This window comes from Leopardus geoffroyi, chromosome B2, assembly GCF_018350155.1.
Source record: "Leopardus geoffroyi isolate Oge1 chromosome B2, O.geoffroyi_Oge1_pat1.0, whole genome shotgun sequence".
Taxonomy (NCBI): domain Eukaryota; kingdom Metazoa; phylum Chordata; class Mammalia; order Carnivora; family Felidae; genus Leopardus; species Leopardus geoffroyi.
In genome coordinates this window covers 49,597,379-49,622,498 of record NC_059332.1, presented here as the reverse complement: position 1 = coordinate 49,622,498, position 25,120 = coordinate 49,597,379, and the positions used below count along the sequence as shown (strand labels likewise).

Below are 25,120 nucleotides of genomic sequence, written 5' to 3'. Positions count from 1 at the left end.
CCATCCTCAGAGTTTCAAATACAACCCTGAAATCCATCTCTTTGACTTAAAGCTCTCTCCTGTTCTTCAGATTCATATCTAATCCCTGCTTGCTGTGTATCTCCACCTGGAGGCCTTTTCAAAGACACCCCAAACTCTATATTTTCCAAACTGAATTCATCAATTCTGTTTTAATGGACATCTCTGCCCATTACCACCTATGCTAGGAGTCATCTTTGTCTCTTCTATCTTTGTTACCATCTTTGTTGCATCACACTTGGATCTCTGATTATTTCTCCAGCCTCATCAATTGCCTCCTCCCTGCTCTGTGTTTCAGCAACACCAAACTGTTTAGAGACCCTTCACTTAATGTCTTATTTCTTGCCATTACTCATGATCATCCTCTCTGTCTGTCTCACCACAACACCCTTTCCCTTAATCACTCCTAAGCCTAAAATGCAGCTCAGCTGCTCCCTCTCCAGGAAAACTCCTCTATCAAGGTCTCACTTCCTCTCTGTTGGGTACCATTAAGAGAACACCTTCAGAGCTCTATCCTCCCAGGATTTATTTATACAACTTACACAACAGTATTTGCTCCTTTGGAGGAAAGAATGGCCTTTTATTCCTTTTTGTATCCCTACTTTTTAGGAAATTTTGGTAGAGAAGGTACTCATTATTTATCCTTGTGAAATTAGCATAATGGGTGAGATTTTTGTGCCCCCTCCCCCCATCACATGAGATACCACATTATCTGAACTCTTAAAACTCAAATAACATTTGGTATCATCTGTGAATCTTCTCATCCTCTTTTGAGAGACTGTCTGTGCCCTCTGTCTCTGTGCTAGGGATCACACTTCTGAAAAGAACATGTGGGTGCAGTTCAACATGGTGTTGTGCATGATGGATATTGGGCAGCCCCCACTGGATATTATTAGATTTATGTTACCATTCCCTCATGAAGTGGCCAGTGGATGGTTGAAAAGGAAATGCCATTTGACCATCAGTGGCAGAAGCAATAAAAACCAGTTGGAACATATGAACTGTAGGTAAACTACTGCAATGAAAGGTGTCCAGATTTATTATGCATTGCCCTTAATATGCATTAAGAACTATGAGAAGATTATACCTTTGACTCAGTGATTCCATTGCCAAGATTCTATTTTAAGAAGATATCATTGTTACTGGCAGATTTGTATAGAGAGATTTAACACTGCATTATTTATAATTTTAAAAGTGGAAAGATCCTAAATGCCAAACATTAAGAATATTATAGACCTTGTATATGATAGAATATTATGTACCTATTAAAATTATGTTGCAAGGAGTTTTAATGACATTAGAAAATGCATCTTAAAAATTGCTAAGCTAATTAAAATAAGAACTGAATATAAATTACATATATGATGTAATCTCAATTATATAAAAATGCTGAGAAATTCTGGAAGGAAAAGCAAATATAAGGTTAATGGCAGTTATCTCTAGGTGTTGAGATTATGGGTAATTATTACTACTTTTTTTCTATATTTGCATTTTCCAGTGTTCCATGATGAGCATATGCCATATTTACATAAGGCAAAACACAAATGTGTAATAACAAAAGTAGAATGTATTTTCCCTAGAAATAGATGTAATTGAAGAATTGAATACTTGCTTTATAATTGATAAAATGATTTTTGGAAGGTTATAAAATATCAAAAGACAGCTACCTTGGGAGGTAAAAATGTCATTCGTATCCTAAAATAAAAACAGAATTTGCGAGTTATTATAGTGAGTCAGATTTTCATAGTTACTTTTCTATTTTTCTTTCATTTTGTAGCTTCTACCTCTGCACCTAAGTCAGCTTTAAAATGGTCCCTTCCTGAAGCATGGATAGGCCTTGAAGAAGGCTGGGGAGGACACAACCATACCATTCCAGGTCCTGGGGATGACATCCTGATTTTACCCAGTGAGTAAAACAGTCCCTTAATTAAATAATCACAGATAGACTGAACCAAGACAATCCAGTTGGGAATTATCTGTCATTTAAATATATTGTACAACATGTAAAGAATGTGGGCATTCTTATTTGTAGGCCCTTATATCTATAACTTTCTTTCTTGAATTAATATAGGTGAAGAATTTAATAGTCCTATGAAATCTGATAAAAATAGCTCTGTTTACCTTCATTAAAGTGGAATGGGCAGTCACCATGCCACAAGGAGTTAGAAAACTCCACTAATGGGATTTATTCTCATATGTCAAAGAACAGATTTTCAGCCAATTCTACTGTCCTTATGTTTGAAAGACATAGTGTATGGAAAGAAGCAATTTGCAAATTACTTCTTTTCTTTTGCCTTTATGGATATTTTAAATACAGAACTTTTAAACTTTAAATATAGAATTTTTCAAATATAGAAAATATGATGAATAAGCTCTTCTGTTGCCACAATATGTCAAAGATGCTGGAAAAGGAAACTGATAAATAAAATGGAAAAATAAAAGTCTATGTATGTATGTATATATCTATCATCTATCTAGATGATAGAACTCTCTTCCCATATACACATATACACACATATGGAAGAAAGGAGATTCTTTAGATAAACAGAAACACACACCCATACTTATAAAATTATTTCTGTTTTAAAGATTTTATTTTATTATTTTTAAGTAATGTCTACATCCAGCCTGAGGCTTGAACCCACAACCCTGAGATCAAGTTGCATGCTGTACCGATTGGGCCAGTGAGGTGCCCCCAAAATTCTTCTTTCTTATGAGCCACTTCTTGAAACTTCCAGAAAATCTCCCTAGACTGAAAAGAAAATAATTTTCAGAGAACAAATATCTCTCCCCTAAAAGACCTACTTTCATTTATGGCTTAATTTGAACTTCCTAAGGTAATCCTGAATTTAAAAACATCCATACTGGAAGAGGAATATTTGGTCATCTGTGAAGTGATGTCAATAAATGTACAACTAGCAACATGGCAGGAATTATTCTTCATGTGTTCACTAATTCACCCTTCATAATAACTTTGTGATATAAGTATTATTCTTATTCCTATTTTTACTGACAAGGAAACAGAGGCCCAGGGCAGTTAAGTAACTTGCCCAGGTTCACACAGTTTGCAAGTCAGCAGTCAGGATTTTAACCCTGGCAGTCTGACACAAAGTCTGTAATTCTTACCGAATCAATGCATTCTCTTTCTAAGAGGGCAAAGAGTAAATGAGAAAGAGTAGTTGTGTTTCTTGCTTTATTTAGGATAAAAAATGAAGGCAGAATGATTAAAACATGGTAACCACATTTTGGGCATTGGAGTTGTGCCAATACAGCTGTGCAGAGAGAGATGAGAGACAGGAGAGGGCAGGCTGACTAGTATGAACTTGAACTATTATTATCATCCTACTCCCCTATCATCCACTTCTCTCAATGGAGAATGTAACTTTTTGAATAAACAAGCTCATGAGTCATTCCCATACGGAAGGGAAAAATCTGTTCTGTTGCAGCCATTTCTTTGATGAATGTAGCCAGCGGATTGGCCCTGGGCTATGGTTTTTCCCACTAAGCAAGCTGTTTCCCCCACCCCATGCAGGAAGCAAGTGAAGCTTTTCAACGTTGCCAAGTTTTTAGTATCCTTAGGGACCTTTATGCTGAGAGAGGAGTAATGTTAGCTATCTCGCTTGGCACTGCAGTTGACTATATCCACTGTGTGCCCTGACTGTTGGGAGCCCCTGGCATTCTCCGTCATTCTTCATTCCTTTGTTCATGCATGGTCAGCTTATAAGATGGACTTGGATTCTCCATGAAACAGTTCTTAAATAGCACAGATCAAGAAATAAAATAAAATAGAATTAAAAAATAGCACAGATCAGTGCTTTGGAAAAAAGTGGGGCATGAGGGAGAAGTACAGGTGTTGGATGTAGAAAGTATCTTTCCATTGGTCCTCCAGTCTTATTGTGAGAATCAGGGAAGTTAATATTTTTAAGCCATGCAGTTATTGTTTATTATTTCCAGTTTTCAAATGGAAAGACAAATGAATGAAAACGAGTATGTAATACATAATAAACAAAGTTTTTACTCTTATCCTGTTGCTTCTTTTTTCTTCTCTAATAAGCTATCTTTTAACCCCAACAAATGATCTTACAGTGAACATTTGAATCCATTGTTCTGTTTGGGGTCTTGCATAGGAGCTGTTATGGTTTACTTTTCCCTTCGAGTTTTTGGCAAACCCTGATATTTTGACCTCTGATGGACCTTTAGTTTGAATTTACCTTTCTAGTTGTGGTTTTGTGTTCATGACTTTTACCTGACTCTCTTGGTTTCTTTCATTCCCAGTCTTCCTTGAATCAAATAAGTTTGTTCTCCCAAGTGTGGCACAAAACCAACAACAAATATTGCTTGAAAGAAGTGCACAATCTCAAAGCTGCCACCCATAATTTAATTTTAGAATTAAAATCTTTGAGTTTCATGAATTTGACACAGTACAGCTATAACTTGTACAGGGCTGTGAAGAATAATGTCTTTTCCTTTGAGCAGATACCTATGAATTAAGGTTTTTATGATGATGATAACGACGATAATAACAGCAAATATAATTTGAGTGCTTGATGTGTGACCTGCACTGTGCTACATGTTCTGTGTGGATTTTCTCAATTGATTCTCACAACTACTTTATAAGTGGATCTTGTTATTGTCCTTCTTTTTATGGGTGAGGAATCTGAGACATAAAGAAGTTGAGTAACTTGCCCAAGTTCATCCAGCTAGTAAGTAAAGAGGCTGCAACAAGAAATTCGATTCCAGAGCCCTCCTCATAGTATCATTAAAAAGACAAATTTACCAGCCCTGCTTGTTCTGATTCATCCAAATCAGATTATACATTATACAGGATTTATACTTCCCTGCTTATTGTTCATATTGTCTCCTTCACTTGGGATTAAAAAGGAAAAAACACCCAACTATTTATTGAGTACATAGCATATGTCAGATGCTCAAAGAATTCAATCTTACCACATCCCCATTAGGTACATACACATGAAAAAACTGGAGAAACTTCCCAAAGAGGTATCTGATGCAATGAGCCTTTAGCAAAAGCATGTTCTTTACATCTGGCAGCAAATGGAGTTGTAATTCAAGTTAACACTTCTTTCCAATTCAGTTTAGGCAACATTTATGGAACACTCACTGTGTTCAAGGCTCTGTACCAGGTGCTCCTGATCCGGGGATCCAAAGGCAAATCAGATACAGCCATGACCTCAAACTGCTAGGGATTTAGCTGAATCAATAAAACACAGGGGCGCCTGGGTGGCTCAGTCAGTTAAGTGTCCGACTCTTGGTTTTGATTCAGGTCATGATCTCAGAGTTTCTTGAAATCAAACCCTGCTGTGGGCTCCGTGCTGACAGTGCGGAGCCTGCTTATGATTCTCTCTCACCCTCCCTCTGCCCTTCCCCTGCCTGCTTGCACTCTTTCAAAATAAATAAACTTAAAAAAAACCCCACAGAATACATAGTAATACAACAAATAGCTGGAGTTAGCAACAGAAGTGTTTTGAATCAAAGTGTCTCAGGTAAATGGAAGAGAGGTGGCTTCATGGAGGAAGAGGACCTTAAAAAATGGAGTAAGAATCTGAAGGTCAGGAGACACAAAGGCATATTAGGGAGTTAGTAATGTTTTAGGATATAGAGGATGGGCTGTTGACTAGGATAAATCTAGGTTCACATGTGGATTTTAACATTGACCAATTGTGTGACCTTGGACAAGTTTTAAACTTCTCTGACATTCATCTATAAAATGAGGGCTATAATTAATATGTATGTCATAATGTTACAAAGATTAAATGAAGTAACAGTACACATGACCACTGCATAGAGTATTGGCAGTAATGGAATTAGAGATGAAAGCTGTGATTTTTAATGTATCAGGTGCTCTTTTCCTTCATTTTTCCATCTGACTGCCCCTCTTGGCCCCTGGTATTAGCGACACTTTGTATTTGCTTTCCAATGGCTTATTATTTAATTTTCACAACATCCTTGGGAGCTAAATAGGTAATAACTATTATTACAGTAAAAACCCATTTTTACATAATACGATTTTAATGGAACTGCTGATTTTACAAAATGAAAGTGACTGGTAAAGAAGATTTAAGTGATACTTTTGAACCTCTAATATAATTTTATGGTGTTTTGTGTATTTTAATTCATTAATAAAGGAAACGTGTAGAACATTCCCATCATTATTCAAATAGAATAGCATAATTTTTCAATAAAATTCTTAGGGTAAATTGCCTATTTCCATTTTCTGGAAAATCAATTTTATGGAATGACCTCAGACCCATCCTATTCCATAAAAATAGGACTTTACTGTACTAATAAAAGATATCACTATCTTAAGTATGGTACCATTTTCCTCCAAGGCGTTCTGTCTTTATAGACATTGGATTTTGAAAGAGCCGTAAATTCTTCTTGGTGGTATTATATGGAGTAAGCTAAGGTAATCATGAAGAATTTGCTTTGCATTATAGTTTATGATAACTTTGCTTCACACAAACAAGTATATCTGATTGTCTTTGCCCCCTAAATATTGAGAGAATTGGTATAAATGCATTCTAGACATCTTATAGAGTGGAAACAAGTTCTATCTAACATATTATACAAATCACACTTTTGCAAGCATAGCTGGTCAATGGGTGAAATAATCCTGCTAACCTGTACTCCACGTTTTGTCCTGAAAGGACCTGAGAGGATTTGTATAAGATGCTTCCAGTGCTTTCTTTGAAGGAATTTCAGCCATGACAGGATGATACCCTTTTCACACAGAGTAGGCTTAATGAAAGGAGAATGTGTTTTAATTCCAAATGATAGGATTCTGTTTTGAACGGTACAGATATGATATCATATAGCCTCCAGCGTAGACTGCACGTGTGTGTGTGTGTGTGTGTGTGTGTGTTAGAATTCACAGTGTTCCTTTTTTTCTGTATTACTTTGAACTGTTCTTATTTGAAGAAATGAATGGGATAATACTGTTTTTCTTTTATAATAGTTCTTCTGTTTGTTCTGATTTTCAATACTTGGGTATTTTAAATGGCAGAGAAGCTCCTCAAAGCCATGTGATGTTGAGAGGTGGCAATATTTAATGCATTTCTTTGTTAAATGATGACACATTAAACTTGGTGATATGAGGTAAAATGATCATAAATCATCAAGTAGTTTTGGGGGGAGAATTTCTACAAAATGCTGTAATCATAGCATTATTAGCTTGATTTACCTTTTTCTTATATGAGATTATAACTAATTTAGAATAAGATACATGTAACTGAGATTTAAGTCTGCAAAACCAATTAGAAATCAGATGTTATAAATATTGTGTTATATCCCTGTAGCCTGAACAGTTTTCAATATTCTGGCGTTGTCCCATTTGGGTGGGACCAGAGTCTTGCAAACCATTACCTCATTTATTCTGGACTACCAGCAAGTTGAAAAGGCAAGAAATTTAAGCCTACATTATTGGGGTCCATTCTATGATGAAATCTATTTCTATTTAACAAACCACCTAGACACTTAATAGCTTAAACCTCACATTTTATTTTGCTGACAATTTTGTGGGAAAGCCTGAGGTATTCTTGTTTTGAATCTTCCAGGCATTGTAGCCAGATGGTGGCTGGGATATAGCGATCTAAAAGCTCAACTTGGCTGCATGGTTTAAGATGACTCACTCACATGGCTGACAGTTGGTGTTGGTTTTGGCTGGGGGCTCAGCCAGGGTAGTCAGCTAAGAGGCCTCAGTTTCTTTCCATGTGGGTTTCTCTGTGGAGCCTCTTGGGCTTCCTCACAGCATGGCAGCTGGATTCCAAGAAAGGGTAGGCTAAGAGGGAGTTCTCTAAGGTTGAGCAGTCCAAGAGACCTGGGTGGAAGCTGCATGACTTCTGAGCCAACCTTAACAGTCTCCGAATATCATGACCACCATATTCACTTGGTCAGGTGAGGCACTAAAGGCAGCCCGGATACAAGGGAGGAGAATTAAGCTCCACCTTTCAATGGGAGGACAAGCAAAGAATGTGCAGCTGTCTTTAATCTACCACTGTGTATGTATTTATGTGTGTGAGTGTGTGTGCATGCATGTAATTAAGAGCAGATGTACCTGACTTAATTCAAAAGGTTTGAGTGTTAGGGTCTGCTAAATTTGTACTGTTTTTCCTCTCTTGGCAGAATTTATTTAGATTCTGTTGGCTTACCTGAATGAGAAATTGAAGAACACCAGGAGTCCAGAGTGGTCAAAAGATTTTAGTTTTTTTTTTTTTTTTTAGAATCTATTATGCTTGGTGGTCTTGTACTGCCCTTTGCTGCCTGATAGTAGAATTCTTCAACCCTCCAAACATAATTGTGGGCCCCTGATCTGAGATTACTCACTTTGAGGTGGGGTCAAACGACAGTGTTCAGCTGCAGCACACATCCAAATCTTTACATGCACGACCAGAAGTCTCTCCTTGGGAGAGAAGAGTGTGCTGGGATGAGGGGGAAGAGCAGATAACAAATGTTTTGAGCATTTTATTTCTCTCAGGGCAGAAATTTAAAGTGTGCAGGGACAGCAGCCAAAATTTTCTTTTACCTTATTTAGAATATGAATGGGGAAGCTATTTGTTAAGATTTTACGGGAAAGAAGAGATGAATATGATTTTTTAAGAGATACTTTTGATACAAATACTTTAATCAGTATTATTGTCAAATAAAAACAAATAAAAAGAAAATCTAAAACCAAAGATCAAAGGATCTTTAGATACTGTATAAATCTCCTTCCTTTTAGGCAGTTCCTTGGCAGAGAATATAGACCGTGAACATTGCTTAATGGTAAAGGGTGTTAAGGCCACATTCTTCCCACAAGAAGGAAAACTGAAAATCTCAGGCTTTGTGGTAGAAATGTTTCCATAGACCTTCCCAAAGAGTTTTGAAGTATTGAATGTAAACTCGCTTTTCATATGTCTGTTAATTTAAGAATATATAGAGAAGCTCACTACTGAAAGCAATCTAGGTGTAAAATCCTTTTGCAGTATGGATTTCTTTGATGAACTCAGTGATTATCTAGGAATTTGTTTTATTTTGGGTTGTCTTTATGTGGGCTTACTTGCATTAAGTAAATATAAATATACATGTGTGGAAAAATACAGAGACATAGAATTGTTGAAGCTGGTAGGGAATTTAGTGGCTATCCAATCCAACTAAAATGAGCTAAGGTAATTCAAGTGTTTTAGAAATCGTAAAATGCAGTGAAATGCATTATTATTGCCCAGACTTTTATGATGGTTTGTACCAAGGATAAGAACAGAATTTCAGCCTCCTTGTTTTCAACCTAGTGTTGCCAATTGCCTCCCAAAATTTATAAGAAGGAATACTATTTCTTTTTTGTTGTTGTTGTTTTAGATTTATTTCCTTCAAATAAGATTATATCTACAAGACATACTTGGAGCTTAGGAAGTTCCTTCTAGTTTCAATGACCAAGATTCAAATGGCTTCCTACAAATTAATAGTAATAGTACCCTAACTACTGACCAGAGTCTGTGACAGAGTGCCCTTGTTAGGAGTGGACAATTCCAAACAGGAGTTGGAATTTAAAATATACATATGTTTTTATAGCTATATATGTTTTCTCCATAAAAATTAAATTCAGTTAAATTAATAGCAGAGCAGATATTTTTACTTCCTATAAGCAATAAAAGGAACATTACTTTAAAAATAAATTAAAATAGGTTGATAGCCTTTCCCTCATCTCACTTTGTCAATCTCTGCTTGACTCAATCATGGTGTTTGTTTCTGGGCTAATTAGAACTCACTTAGAATCTTCTCTTGGGATCCAAAGTCATATAGGCCCTGACACTCTTTATGGCTTGCTAACTTGCTGGAACTAATTAGAGTTCTACTTTAATTGAGTGATTTTTCAAACCCTTTTCTGTCATTACTCACCTGAGAAACATACTCATTGTCATAGCTCATTAGTATTAGTATCATAGTAGTTTTCTTGGAGGGGACATGTTTCCTCAGGGTTTTCAGGTCATAATTTGGGTGAGGGGGCAGGGTGGTGTTGGCGAGTGTGAAGTATGTAGGAGACCCAGTGCTCATTGTGGTACTTACCCCCACTTGGAGAATAACTGCTTTTATTCATTTATATCCTTCTGGGCACCCTGTGTTCCAGCGTCAGAGGAACGTAACAGGTATGCCTAGAAAACACCTCTGGTGCTTTTCCTTCAGTTACAATAGGTGTGATTTCTTTGCCACTATAACAACTTCTTTCTTCTACATATCCCCTGCATACTTCCTGCATAGTTTAAAACTACTTTTTAAAGGGACAATGCATTATTTTCTCCAGGACTTTTATGTGTACTTTGACCTTAACAATATAAGCTATCAGCTTTGTTGTAGTCATAAATGCATTGGTGGTTGCTATGGAGCCGTGCTGCTATGGTGGAAAGCAGAACTGGCAGGTCTTGGCCTTTTATTAATTGTGAATGGTAAAGAAGATGGAAAAGAGTACTCAATTTTGTACATGGGTTAATGGCTAGGGATGCCACTGGTAGAGATAGAGGATGCAGGGGGAGAAATAGAGGTAACAGGGAAGATAATAAATTCCCTTAGACATATACTAAATGTCATGTTTAGATGCCTGAATGGTAACTAATGGAAATGTGGACCAGAAGTTTGGGAGGGAAGCTAGTTGGGGATCTGGATTTAGATTTGGTAATCCTCAGAATCATTGACTAAGGAGGCCTTGGGGATTGAACTAGGGGAGAGCCAACAGGAAGCCATCACACATAGCTCTATAGAGCAGGTAGGAGACAATTCTAATTTAAGGTGGAAATTCTAATTTAAATGGCAAGAAGTGAAACCAGAGAAGGAGCAATCATGAAACTAGGAAGTTAGGTAGGACAACAGAAGGCAAGAAAAGAGCAACAGGAAGTTGGTGGAGGTGGTGCCAAGGAGGACGAGGAGGGCAATTTAGAAATTGCCCGAGGATAAACTACATAGTCCCTGGAAGCTGCTGTAAGTCAAAATCTGCTGCAAAAAGCAGCAAAAGCTGCTGCAAAATCTAATGGTCTTACAGTCTCACACATCTACATTGGATCTTTATGGAATCCTTTGTAGAGATCACTGTCTATAAGGATCCCCATATCTTTGTTAAAATTAAAAGCAATTACTCACAGATGAGAGCAGCACTTCTAGGGTGACAACCAGGTTGTCTCTGGTCACTCTCTGGTTAGAATACTAAGTTTTCTAAATTCATAGGCTCCTATGATAGGTTAATTCCAACAGTATTGGCCAATTTGTACAGTTCAATCAGTTTGGGAAGATAGAATAGGCTATAATCTCTAAGATATCACTCATTTCCTAAAGAGGTACAGTATTAACAAAACTATAGAACAGGACAAGAAGTAATCTTTAAAAATATTTGGAGGACTGTGTGTAATACTTACAATAGGTTTCATTCTGGAGGTAATAATTGAAGGTCATATTTAATACCTGCAAAAGCGGCCATCAGAGCACTTCAAATTCCTTTCCACTTTGGAATACTGAATGCAGCATCCAAAGATTTTGATATTTATTTTAGTGTGTTGATATTAGGAATTAATTTCTTTAAAGTCATTAGTAAACAGAGTGACCAACTACTTTGGTTTGCCTAGGACTTTCAGTGATGAGATCTAGACAGTCTATGGAAAACTAGGACGAGTTGGTCACCGCACTAAGAAATCCCTTTTAAAGTTCCTACCAACCTCGTGTTCTATGATCTGCATTGTTACAAATTTGTTGAGAATTAATGAATTTTTTCTTGCTTTAAATGCATAAACTTACATTTTACCTAGTTTTATTCCCTCAGGAAATTTGTCTCACGGAATTAATATTCTTTGAAGAGACACAGGCATTCCTTACAAGACAAGGAGACCTGAGTGATTGCATATGCATTTTGCCCTCCCGTTTGGGTTGGGAAAGTGCAGCCAAGTAAAGAACAGCTGTCTATGGGGCCCTTAATGTAGAGCAGGGCTTTTTTCGCTTGCTCTAATTGAATTACATCTTTTTCTTTTTACTTCATGGTCTGTTTTTCCATGCAGATATTCTTGGAACGTAGAATTAAGTAATTTATGATTTCCCAATTATTGGTTTAGGTATAGTTGCCATTTCTTGAGTTGATTATACTTTCTTGAGGTTGCTTTTGGAGTCTCCTTTTATGCTGAGCTTTAAAGATAAGAAGTCTGTCTAGTGACAAGGTGATTAATGTCACAGCCCAGCCAGCAGGGGTGGGAATAGCATAGGTAGCTTTCTGTCAACTCCTGAGTCACCACGCTTTTACACAACCCAGGAGTTCTTAACTTTTCATGTGCCCTAGGTCTGGTTGGTAGTCTGGTGAAGCCTAGATCCATTCTGCTAATAATCTTTTTCATTATGTTTTTAAAAAAATTTTTAAATGTTTGTTTACTTTTGAGAGAGAGAGAGAGAGACAGAGACAGAGATAGAGTATAAGCAGGGGAGAGCAGAGAGAGGGAGACACAGAATCTAAAGCAGGCTCCAGGCTCTGAGCTGTCTACAAAGAGCCTGACGTGAGGCTCGAACTTACAAACCATGAGATCGTGACCTGAGCTGACGTCAGACGCTTAACTGACTGAGCCACCCAGGCACCCCTCCTAATAATATTTTTCATATGTAAAATAAAATAGTACTATAAAAGAAACCAGTGATAATAATATAGCTATCAAAATATGAAAAATAAAATTTGTGGGGCGCCTGGGTGGCGCAGTCGGTTAAGCGTCCGACTTCAGCCAAGTCACGATCTCGCGGTCCGTGAGTTCGAGCCCCGCATCGGGCTCTGGGCTGATGGCTCAGAGCCTGGAGCCTGTTTCCGATTCTGTGTCTCCCTCTCTCTCTGCCCCTCCCCCATTCATGCTCTGTCTCTCTCTGTCCCAAAAATAAATAAACGTTGAAAAAAAAAATAAAAAAAAAAAAGAAAGAAAAATAAAATTTGTGATATATATGCTTCTTAATTAGAGCATTAAATGATAATATCTAGCACTGGTTCTAATTACTATCATAATTTAAATGTTATTGTAGTTCTCCTTCAAAAAGTGCTGCCATATAGTCCTTGTCGATAAGTGTATGCTATTCCTCTGCTGGAGAGGTGGGGGCTCACTCCTCTCCCTTTGAATCTGAGCTGGCTTTAGTGAGTTGCTTGGCTGATAGAATGTAGAAGTGACGTTCTGGGACTTCTAGGAGTAGATCACAAGAACCCTCATATAAGAAGACCTTTTTGCCTGAATGTCTTACTTTCAGAACACACCCCTCGGGCTATGGGACTTCCAAAACATGTGGAGAGGTCAAGTTTTTCACGCTGATTGCTGGCCCCAGATAAGCACCATCTCATAGGCAACACCAATTTCTAGCCATGTCAGTGATGTATCTTGGACATCCAGACCCATTGAGCCCAATAATAGGGTCTTGCTGACAACTTTGAAGTTTTTTTTTCCTTTATCTGGAAGCATATTAAAAATCTCCAAATTTATCCCTAGGTCAGTATTACTCAGGATTTCTTATGGATTAAATAATACTCCCTTAGAAGGAGCATTTTTTTGTTTTGTCCATTAGGATTCCACATGCACCATGGAGGAGTTAATGGCCTGCGTGCTATCCAAGAGAGCAAAAATTAACAGCAAAACTTCTCCTGAAAGTGAACATTGATGTTCTTTCCCAAAAGTGAATTACGCTTATTCCATCATGCCATTTGCACAGTGTGCCTGGTATTCAAGCAGAGTTCAGGAATCATGACTGTATTGAACAAATACTTACTGGGCACATGATTTATTATGTTTCAGGCCTTTTGCCTCATGTTGAGGATAAAATGGTGAGCAAAACACTTCTAATACCTACCTGGAATTACTGCTTAGTATGAGAGAGAGAAATGTAATCACATATACAAGTATAAAGTGATAAAGTTATCAACTGTGCTATAGGAAACATTCAGGGGGTTATGAAACCATATACCATGAGGGCCTGGACTAGAACGGAAGTGAATCCAACTAGGTGAATCCATTTTGTAATGCTAAAAACAATGATTTGTATATTAACTATTACTAATAATAAATTTATCCAGAATTTATCAAATTGTTTCCTATGAACCTGGCTCTTTTATAAGTATCACATGGAAGAAAGATAATGAAGTCAAGTAAGTTTGGAAAATTTTGGACTAAACCAGAAAAATAACTTCTTTGACTCTGGTCTTTTCAAAGCTTTTATGTAGTAATATTGATTGTGTAATTTCTAGAGGGGGATACAGTATGTGCTGTTTTTCAAAGATGTTTCACCATGTAATCCTTTTATTCACAGAGCAGCTTATGATGCCAGAGTTTTAGGGAAACACTGAGTACAAGTAATCTGACACAATCTAATCCTTGCAGGCACTCTATGGGGCTAGGTATTCACTTGTATTAGGTAAGGTCTTCTTTGAATAACAAAGATCTGAGAAATAGAAGTTTATGTCTCCTTAGCAAAAGGAGTGTGTTCCACAGTGTCAGGGGCTTCGATTCCATTTATCTTATTGCTTCACCATGTATTGTTCCCATTCCCAAAGTTACTCTGTGGTCCAGTATGATTACTGGAGCTCCAGCCATTGCAGCCACATTCTAGACAGCAAGAAGTAAAAAAGGATTCTTCCTATAAGTCACACATGACACCTCTTCATACATCTTATTGGCCAAAACTTAGTCGAATGACCATAACTAGTTGTAAAGGAGACTTGGAAATGTAATCTTTTGACTAGGTGACAATATATTGAGCTAGAAATAGGAGTTCTTGTTACTGAGGAGAGGGAAAACACTAGGAGGGAGCAAATGATCTCTGCGACAGTTGTCTCTCATTTTATCGCTGAGAAAAATGGGCCCCAAAAGGGATGCCCAAGAAAGCTCACAGATGGCACAGATTCAAATCCAAGTTTCCAGATTCTTTGAGTGTCTCTAGTTCATTACACTATCCCTATTTACACATTTGGGAGGGATCAGAATAAAGCCTTTGAAAGGATGTGATATCAAGAGATCTAAACAGATAACACCACTGTCAAATTTACTTTATGGGAAAGGTAGGAATATATGTTAGAGGTATATCCCCATATTTGGAGATGAGTAGCACCTGATGAACAAAATCTGTAAGTGTGGTGTGACTGCTTTTTGCTATGGTTGCATTATTGAGACCGGTATTCTGTTAGCCAGGCTGCTGTGCACTCCAGGGCCTGCTCTGTATCAAATGGCTTGTCCTCGCTTTTCTTCATTTGTAACATCAGTGATGCTTTGCCAGCCCTGGATCCTGTCTGAAGCCATCTGTTTGCCGCTCTTTATTTACATGATAACATCACCTGATGGCAATTTAGTGTCTGGATAAAAACCTTGCTCTTAAGTAGATTGAGCTGGGTTTTTGCCTGGTTTAGTGATGGTGGGCCAATCCTACTGGCTGCATTTCTCAGGCAGTGGTAGTGTGTGGGGAGATGATGTCTAACAAGCCCGCATGGAGGGTTGCACAAAGGTGGTGAACTTACTGCGCTGTGTCAGGACTGGCTGGGCTGTTCTGCAGGCATCACCCTGCTGTCTTGCAGCACATTGTTGGTACCAATGGGATCTTCTTATCTTTGTGCTCCCAGTGTCCAGGATAGCCCAGAACAGGGTAGATGCTCTTTTCATCTTTGTTAAATGAGTAAGTGGGTGAGTGAGTGAGCTAGTGAATGAATGAATGGTGAATTGGACAGAACGGTGATTCAGTCCCAGCCCCTTTCCTCCATCATACTAATGGTATGATTGCTGGATCTGAGATGGATCAGCAGGTACAATAATTTGTTGACATAGTGAGTCTGAAAGCCTTGGGTGGCTGCCCTTGGGGATACGGCTCCAGTTCTGAATCAGACTGTGGACACAGACAAGCCAGACCCCTCTCTCTTCTCTTCAGCCCATCACAGGGGAGGGGCTAAAGTATGGAAATGCTTTCTTCTTGAGAGATCCAGGGAATGAGTGTCTAGAGAAGAGTTTCCTTTCACAGGTGCAGTTATTTATAATCTGATCTTCACAACGGTGGCAGTTTTTCTGACTAAAACCATGTGGAAAAAGGAAGTGGGCAGGATTCTATGAGTAGGATTCAAGATGAGCAATGCTACCTCTGGAAAGGAAATACAGACATGTTCCTCTGATGTAGCGTGGGTCCCAGAGTGCTGACTCCTAGACCCTCCTGAGGGGCAACTGGAAAATTAGCCCCTAGAAATACGGATCTGTCTCTGAGATTCTAGAATTCTGGCAATATGAGAGCAGAAGCTATCCTGGTAGACCCACGACTCCCTCTCACTCCTCGAGTGAAATATCCTGCCTTTACCCCTCTGACTTCACCCAGTTGCTTTCCTTGTGCTGTAAAGGGGATTGAGAACTTGCTTCATAGTTTGTGCTATCCCTCAAGCCTCATAATGACCCCAGGGAGCTGAGAGAGGGGTGTCAGGTTATGATCTATTGCCTCAGTGTCTTATCAGCTGCACAGTGATTAGCTTGACTGGAGAATTTAGTTGATTTGCTTTCATGAATGACATTGACATCTGTCTACATGCATATATATGAGTGTAGGGGAGGCGGGTCTAGGCATTTGTTAGCTGTCTAATGCTGTGGCTTCCAAAATGGGGCATGACAGATAATACATTGAAAAGCAGATAGAAAATACTAAATCCTTTATTTTAATTTATGTTTTATCCTATACTTTGAAACTATTACCTTTGTATATGTTATGTTATGTAGATAACATGCATTACATTAGTATTGTGATATGTGTATATAATTTATCAATTTATTTTTAAGTTTATCAGTAAGTAAATATTGAGAATACGTGATTAAAATTATACTCATCTAGAGAAGGAGGGTTTGGCATTTATTTGAATTTTAATACCATAGTAATGTTTAATAACTGTGTTAAGATTTCCCTTTAAAAGTGCTTGTTAGTAAAATATGTGCTATAGATGGGTACATGTTATTCTGATGTATATGATTTCACAGAAGCTTTTGTTTTATTTAGTTTTTTAAAGTTAATTTGAGAGAGAGAGAGCAGAGAGGGAGAGAGAGTAGGGGAGGGGAAGAGAGAGGGAGAGAGAGAATCCCAAGCAGTCTCCACACTGTCAGCACAGAGCTGGATGCAGGACTTGAACCCACAACCTGTGAGATCATGACCTGAGACTAACTTGGATGCTCAACCGACTGAGCGACCAAGGGCCCCTTACAGAAGCTTTCAAAATTAAGTGATAAAATATAAAATTAGAAATTTGGCCTCAAGAAGCTATTTTATTTTGAACATAACATTTATGGAAATCAGGAAAACCAAACTGGTCAAAAGCAGCAAGTTTTAATTTTCCTAAGGCCTTGGTGTCTTGTATTGATATTGTATATTATTTCAGGAGCTTCTCAATACTTTCAAGGTAAATCTCAGGCTTAGTTGTTTGGTCTACTGAGCCCTCTATGATCCTACCTCATCGCCCACTACTTCCCTGTGTGCCTCGTAGCCCAGTCACACCCATCTGCTTGCTGTTCTTGGATGGAATCAACTTCTCCTTTCCTGTCATGTATACCCGCCTCTCCCCGCCTCTCCCCTGGTTCTGCTCCCTTTCCCCACCGTTAACACTCTCTTGCAGTCATGCCTTTAACACTGAACTTAGTGTCATTTCTTTTTTTAAAAAATTTTTTTTTAATGTTTATTTATTTTTGAGACAGAGACAGAGCATGAACGGGGGAGGGTCAGAGAGAGGGAGACACAGAATCTGAAACAGGCTCCAGGCTCTGAGCTATCAGCACAGAGCCTGACGCGGGGCTCGAACCCACGTACCGCGAGATCATGACCTGAGCCGAAGTCGGCCGCCTAACCGACTGAGCCACCCAGGCGCCCCAGTGCCATTTCTTTCAGAAAGTATTTCTAGATCCCATTTGATTTAATTCTCCTTCCTTGTGTTCTTATAATATCTTGGGCATATGTCTTTTTTTTTTTAATTTTTAAAAGTTTACTTATTTATTTTGAGAGAGACAGAGACAGTGCATGTGGGGGAGGGGTAGAGAGAGAGGGAGAGAGAGAATCCCAAGCAGGCTTCCTGCTGCTAGTGCAGAGGCTGACACGAGGCTTGAATTCTCGAAAGCGCTCGCCCCTGAGCCGAAACCAAGAGTCAGTCCTTTAACCGACCGAGCCACCCAGGCACCCCACCTTGTGCATATTTCTATCACATGCCTGTATTCTGCAATTACCATTTACTTTTATGTCACTTCGAGGACAGAGGCCACACCCTTTTTATACCACAGGATTTCGCATGTAGCAGATACAGGTGAATTCGAGAGTGATTAGCTGAAAGAGTGAGAGGGACTCCCAGTCAGTCCCTGCTAAAGTATTTCTAGGGACTTGAGAAGCTGAAGGGAGAGATGTCACTATCATGCTAAGAGTCCTGTCACACAAGGGATGGCTAGGGGGTGGTGGGTCCCTGAGAACCTTAGCAACTGATCACAATGGGGAAGCCCTGGTGGTCTGCCATTCAACACCAGCATTTATTTAGAACCCTTGAGCCAGGATCTTGCTCTTTGTGAGATGAGCTTCCCACAGGTAAGAAGACTCTATGCTAGAGAGAACGGGCTCATTCCTTCTCTTAATGGAGTTCTCTGAACTCTAGTATTCCCAGTAGGTGCCTCCCATTTCCCTTCTCCCCTGGTGAGCTGGTGGCCTTTCATTCAAGCTACTTCTCTACACAGCTTGCCTCCTCCCTCCTTCCCCGCACCTTCCACCTGAACGGTTGATGGGCCTCCTGTGGATCAGCACCTGAGGAACCGAGGGGCCTGGTGTGGCTTGCCAATCAGGAGTTTAGAGCACTTTGGGGATTTACTGCCTTCCCAGCCTGCAGGCCTCCCGTGGCTCAGCATCTAGGCGGTTGACACACCTCCTGCGGTTTTAGCTAGCTAGCAGCTTGAGGATCTTCTGTTTGCTGTGAAATAGTCTCAGAGGTTACCTTTTCTCATTTGCATAGTGTGCATGCACCTGTTTTTGTTTGTTTTCTCTTCTGGTGCAAGTATAAAAGGAAGAGTGCAAATGAGAAAACACACTGGTGCCTGCTTAGAGCCATGACACTGACTACTGCAAAGGGACCCAAGTTTTGCTATTTTCCAAAAGTTAAGGTCTAAATCATAGTACCTGTGAGGAAATCGTTTGTAATAACTGAGGGTATCGGAGAGGTGTGGTAAGTCTTTTACACTCCCAGTGTCTGCACCCAGTGTGTATTTTATGACGTTTTATGGGTCTGAATGAATTACAGTGGCTTCTAACATTGCTTCCTTAAATTATCTTACTTATTTGGAAGTACCACTTGAGGGGAGGCAGAGCAAGCCAGCTTGGCAGGTCAAGTTCAAAGGGAAGGAAATAGTTAAAGGATTTTAAACTGCTGAGAAGGGCTTTTCCATTTTTTTCTGGGAAAGCAGCAGTTTGCATGGAAATCACAGCTTTTATACATGAAGTCCAGTTATGAGTCTGTTCCCCAAAGCTGTGGGACAAATGGGGATATTCTTCCCTCCAAGGGAAAAGAACTAGGACCAAAGGTGCACATATTTTCATGCCAAAGTTTTTCAGTACAAAAAGAAGGGAAAGATGGGTTGGTATTAAGAGAATAGATTTCACTGGTAGCAGCTGTGCTGTGCCAGGCTGAGTCCAAGCCTCACTCTGGGAGGAAAATTTCCACCACGATTTTTACAAATTTTACAACTTTAGTGTCTTCTCTTTTCCCATATAATTCCACTGTCTCCCATCACAGGCCAATCCAAATCACATCATGTTAATAAGGGCCATGCCAGATTGTCAGTGCCAAGGGCTGAACATGCCTTTCAAGATCTCAGCTTATTTGAATAACAGTGGTCAGAGAAGCTGGGTTAAAACCAGAAGACCATAAACAATTATCAGCAAGAAATGATGTAGAAAATAGCACAGGTATTCCAATTTAATTTTCTGAGCCAAAATAGGGAATAAATTATGTAAATATAAGGTTACAGAAAGATATATCACATTGAGGATATTCAGATTCAGGATATTCAGATGGAGACTGACATACAATGAAGTGCTCTGTTCTTTAATATTTTGGAAAGCTATACATCATATAAGTAAATACACACATTAGAAAGAATAATATAACCCAAATTGAGAATAGCAGGTATCTAAGAGGTGCCAATAAGAGGTTAATAAGTTCTTTGATATTTTGCTTTGCATGTCTTTATATTATTTTCTTTTATTTATTTTTAAAATTTTTAAATGTTTTTATTTATTTTTGACACAGAGAGAGAGAGAGACAGAGTATGAATGGATGAGGGGCAGAGAGAGAGGGAGACACAGAATCTGAAGCAGGCTCCAGGCTTTGAGCTGTCAGCACAGAGCCCGATGTGGGGCTTGAACTCGCGGACTGTGAGATCATGACTTGAGCCGAAATCGGACACTTAACAGACTGTGCCACCAGTCACCCCAGCATATCTTTATATTATTTTAGACAAGAAAGATTTTTCATGTATTATTTAAACTTTTTAAGAAAGAATAAAGTTACAGAAGCCTAAACTAATTGTAAGCATGTCCAATAGTATTATGAAATTGGGTGTATAAAACAAGAAAAGAAAGCATTAATCCTTTATTTGGTTGTAAAACGACATGAAGGAAAGTTGGGATAGAGCAGCAGGAATAAGACAGATCTAGATTTAAATCCTGACACAGACTTTACTGGCCGTGTAATCTAGGGAATGTTATTCTAAGGCCAGGGCTTTCAAAAGCATGGTTCATGGACACCTTGCTTTATTACTAATTTTAGAGCTCATTCAAAACACAGATCAGCAGTGTTTTAAAACCATCTCCATTGATTCTCATGAATGCTCAGGTTCAAGAACATCTGCTCTCAGTCTTGGCTTCTCTGTGTGTAAGGTGTGGTGCCAATGTCACAGCATCGTTATGAAGCTTCGGTGATATAAACATTAATGCAGTGCCTGGCATGTCAAAAGAAAAAACTGGATTTGTATTATTATCTTAACATTTTAATGAGCATATTATTACCAGTAATACCACTGTTAATACCATACTGTAATTACTGCTACTATTGTTAGATGTCAATGTCACAGCATCTTTATGAAGCTTTTGTGGTATAGAATAAATATTAATGCAATGCCTGGCACATTAAAAAAACATGATTCAACTCATTATCTTATTATTTTAATGGGCACATTATTACTAGTGATACTATTAATGCCATTCTGTGATTACTGCTACTCTTATTAAATTACTGCTACAGATCTTTCTTCTCCATGATAAGCATTTAAGATGAGTTCACTTTGTAGCCCTCATAATCACTTTATGAGGCACTATTACTATCCTTCTTTATCAGCCAAGAAACTGAGACTTAAAGACCATGAAGTTCATTGGTAGAGGGACAAAATTTGGACCCAGAGGTCTGACTCTGGAGCTCTTACATGGCATGCTAAGGATTCCTTCATTTTGGCATGAAACTGTGTTCTAAGTATTCATAGGTGGCTTTTTAAAAAGTTAACAATATATCTTGGAGATCCTATCATATCAGTAGAGAAAGCTATCACATCCTTTTGATATGAGTGCATAATATTCCAGAGTAGGAATGTGACATGATTTATTGAATCATGTGTTTATCTTACTGATAAACACTTAAGATTTTTTTCATCAGTTTTTTGCTTTTACAAAAAATACAGCAGCAGAAAATACTTATCCTTTATTGTATACTTGGAAGAATTTATTCATGCTAGTTGATTCCCAAAGTTGAATCCATACCCTACCTATATCTGAAATCACTAGGATGCTTCTTAAAAAATGCAAAACATACCTTAAGGAGACACATAATAACCATATTATAAATTCTTTTAGAGCCCAGAAAAAAAAGATAGAAACCCTCCCAATTCATTCTCAAGACTATATAATTCTAAAACTGGACAAACAGCACAATGAAAGAAAACTAGATTGTCTAATCTAATGGACATTGATGTGAAATCTTAGCAAATCAAATGTGCCCATGCTTTAGAATACTCATAAATGATTAAATAGAGTTTAATCTTAGGAATGCAAGGATAGTCCTACTTCAGGAAAATTCTATTAACATAATTCATTAGGGCAAGATTAGAACTTTCTCTCTTCCTTCCCCAGGAAAACACTTTGATTTTTTTTATAATAATGAGGCATAATTTTCACTATATGGAGAATCAGAGAATGGTAAGAGCTTAACTCTCCCTTTCTCTCCCTTATCAAGTACAATACCAGTCTCTGTCTACAGTTCTGTTTCTCTGAGTATGGGTTTCTTAAATATGCAAATTGCCCAAGGCTCCAGAGCCAACAGGGTTTGGGCGGTTAATGATGGAGGTGTTGTTTATTGTAGGGAGCTAAGTATGAGTGAGCAGAGAAAACTTTTCCAGGGTAGTGGGGCAGAGAGAAGGATGTGATAAGAAGGGCTGAAGAAGGAACAGACAAATCAAAAACAGAAATTGTGGTTATCTAGTTACAAATCTCTCAGCATATTTGGAACACAGAAGGAAAAATTTCTCCAAGTTATTTCATATAAGATTTAAAGCAAATAAATATAAAATCTAAGCATCTCTTTTAAGCAAGATTTTTGAAGATGCTCCATATTCTTTTTATTTTTTTGTAATATGTAGGCTCCCTTTGAATGAGGCACAGAGCTATTTGTAGTCTTGGCTAAAGAGAAAAGCTAATAATCAAAGTGTGTTAAATTTATGTGCTTCCTACATGAAGGAAAAATGATTGCATGGTGGTATCAAGAGGATTTTGTAGGAGCATCAAGACTTTTCCCAAAGGCTGATCAGTGTATAAAAGAGAAAGCATTTAACCAATTTCAATAACTGGTAAATAATAAAAATAACTAGGTTATAAATAGAAGTAATTTCCCTTAGCTTGATATAAAATATTTACAAGAAATCCACAGGAAGCATTATAAATAACGCTGAAAGATTAACTGCATCCAATTAGAGTCAGGAGCAAAACACGAATGCCTACCATCATTACTATTACTGGAAGTGCATGACAATGCAATAGAATAAGAAAAAATATAAAGGGAATAACAATTAGAAAGAGGAAAAATTATTGGTAAACCCACATCATTTTTTTTTTCTAGAAAAATACGAGAGAATCAAGGGAAACCCTATTAAACAGGAGAGATCAGCAACAGGACTGGAAATGACAACAACATACAATGAGCAATAGCATTTCTAATTTTAAAAGGTGACAGGCAAAAGATTCTACTTTTGATTTAAGAAATAACTAGATATCAACTTAACAAGACATTTACATATCATAGAAAAAAACCCCTCAAAACTTTGGTAAGTTGAATGAAATACCAGTACAGGAAAATACAGTATTGCAAAGATTCCCTTCTACATGAGTCTCTAAACTCAAGTATTCCCAGTTAGAATTGAAGGTAGTTTTTTAAAAAAAACTAGAATGTGAGAAGGTGATTATAACATTTTTAGGTTGAAGCAAATAGACAATAATAGCCAAGACTTTTTAAAGAGGAGGTTAATTTTTGGAGGCTAATTCAAGATAAAGCTCAGCAATCAGAGTGGTGTGGGATTGGCATAAGAATACCACATAAAGAACAGAGAAATTTAAAGTGAATGAAGCAAGATAGAGTCCAGAAATAGATCCACGAATAGATGACAATTTACTTGGTAGTTAGGATGGCTTTTCAAACTGTGGGGAAAGACTACATTTAAGCAGTCAGTGCTGGAAAAGCTATCTACCCATATGTTAAAAAAATTCTGTTCTATTACCAAGCCATATCATGCCAGGTAAGCTAAAAAGCCCTATACAAAATATAAAGAAATTAAAAGGAAATATTGCAGATTATTTTTTACATTCTTATTTATATTCTGTGGAAGGCCTTCCTGAAGAAAACAGAAAATCTGGAAGCAGTAAAAAAAAAGATCTAAAATTCTGGTTACATAAGAATGTAAAAATTCGCTATGATGAAATACTGAAAAGATCAATTTTCAGGAGGTTTATTCTCTATAAAAGTACGTGTTAGTCTTCAGTTGAGAATCTTTTCCTTTTTTTCTTTTCTTTACCTTTTTTTTTTTTTTTAACTTTGGTTATTTGATGTGCAATATGTTTTTGAATGCAGGTAATAAGTAAATTTGATCTTCCAAAAAAACTTCCCTATGATCAAAGAAATCATAAGCAAAGCTAAAATTCAAGCTATGAGGAGAAACTGTTTACAACACACAACATGACAATACATATTATTATCTACGATATACAAAGATATCCTGTATTTTTTTCTGAATGAAGAAAAATACTAATGACAGTCATAGAGAAATGAACCAAATGGCCAAAAAACATGAAAAAAAAATTCTGAACCTCACTACTAATCAAGAAAATGTTAATTTAAAAGTGTTAGATATCCTTTTTTGGCCCCCAGATAATCACAAATTACTGAGATTATAAAAGCACTTACTGAGTATTTGCTGTTTGATATATATGTGGTTTATACGTCGACATTCTTATCTTCATAATAACATTATTAGATATGTATGATTATTAACCATACTTTATAGATGAGGATTTTATTGAAAGTTATGTTATTAACATTATACATTAACAGTTATGTAGACCTCTGTAAATTTTACTTTATTCTCTGCATATGACTTTTTTTTAACCCCACATCTTCATCTTTCTGGATTTGGTTTTCATTCGCTGACATATATCTTCTAGTAATTCATTCACAGAGCAACTAAAGAACTTTGATGATTCTTTTGTTTTCTGATACACATGACCCAAAATTCATTTGGTTTTATTTTTTGTTGGTAACTTGTTTTAATCTTTGGTAAACTTTAAGGATTTTGTCTTACTCACTGGACTCTTCTTATCAGAATACATTTTTCTTTGACCATGGTAAATTATGTCCTTAATGATTTTTTGCTTGTTTTTTCCTTTTTAAATGCCTAAGTAGATAGGTATTAGGACTTTAGGGTATATTGTTATGTTTTATAAGCTTCCCTGTGATATTTTCTTTTTACTCTTTTTGTTTTTGGGAGAATGTATGAGCTTGATTTTACATTTCAAACTTCTAACACTGTCCATTTTACTATTTACTCAA

At 37.6% G+C, this 25,120-nt stretch overlaps 1 protein-coding gene across 2 annotated transcripts in view; it reads left to right on the top strand.

The window, feature by feature from the left end:
- Positions 1–25,120, top strand: part of PKHD1 (PKHD1 ciliary IPT domain containing fibrocystin/polyductin) — a 494,443-nt gene that overhangs the window by 267,406 nt on the left and 201,917 nt on the right. For both annotated transcript variants that reach the window (XM_045498517.1, XM_045498518.1), the window contains exon 52: positions 1,796–1,924. In XM_045498517.1, coding sequence (XP_045354473.1) covers positions 1,796–1,924 — 129 coding nt within the window. The remainder of the gene's footprint in view (positions 1–1,795; positions 1,925–25,120) is intronic.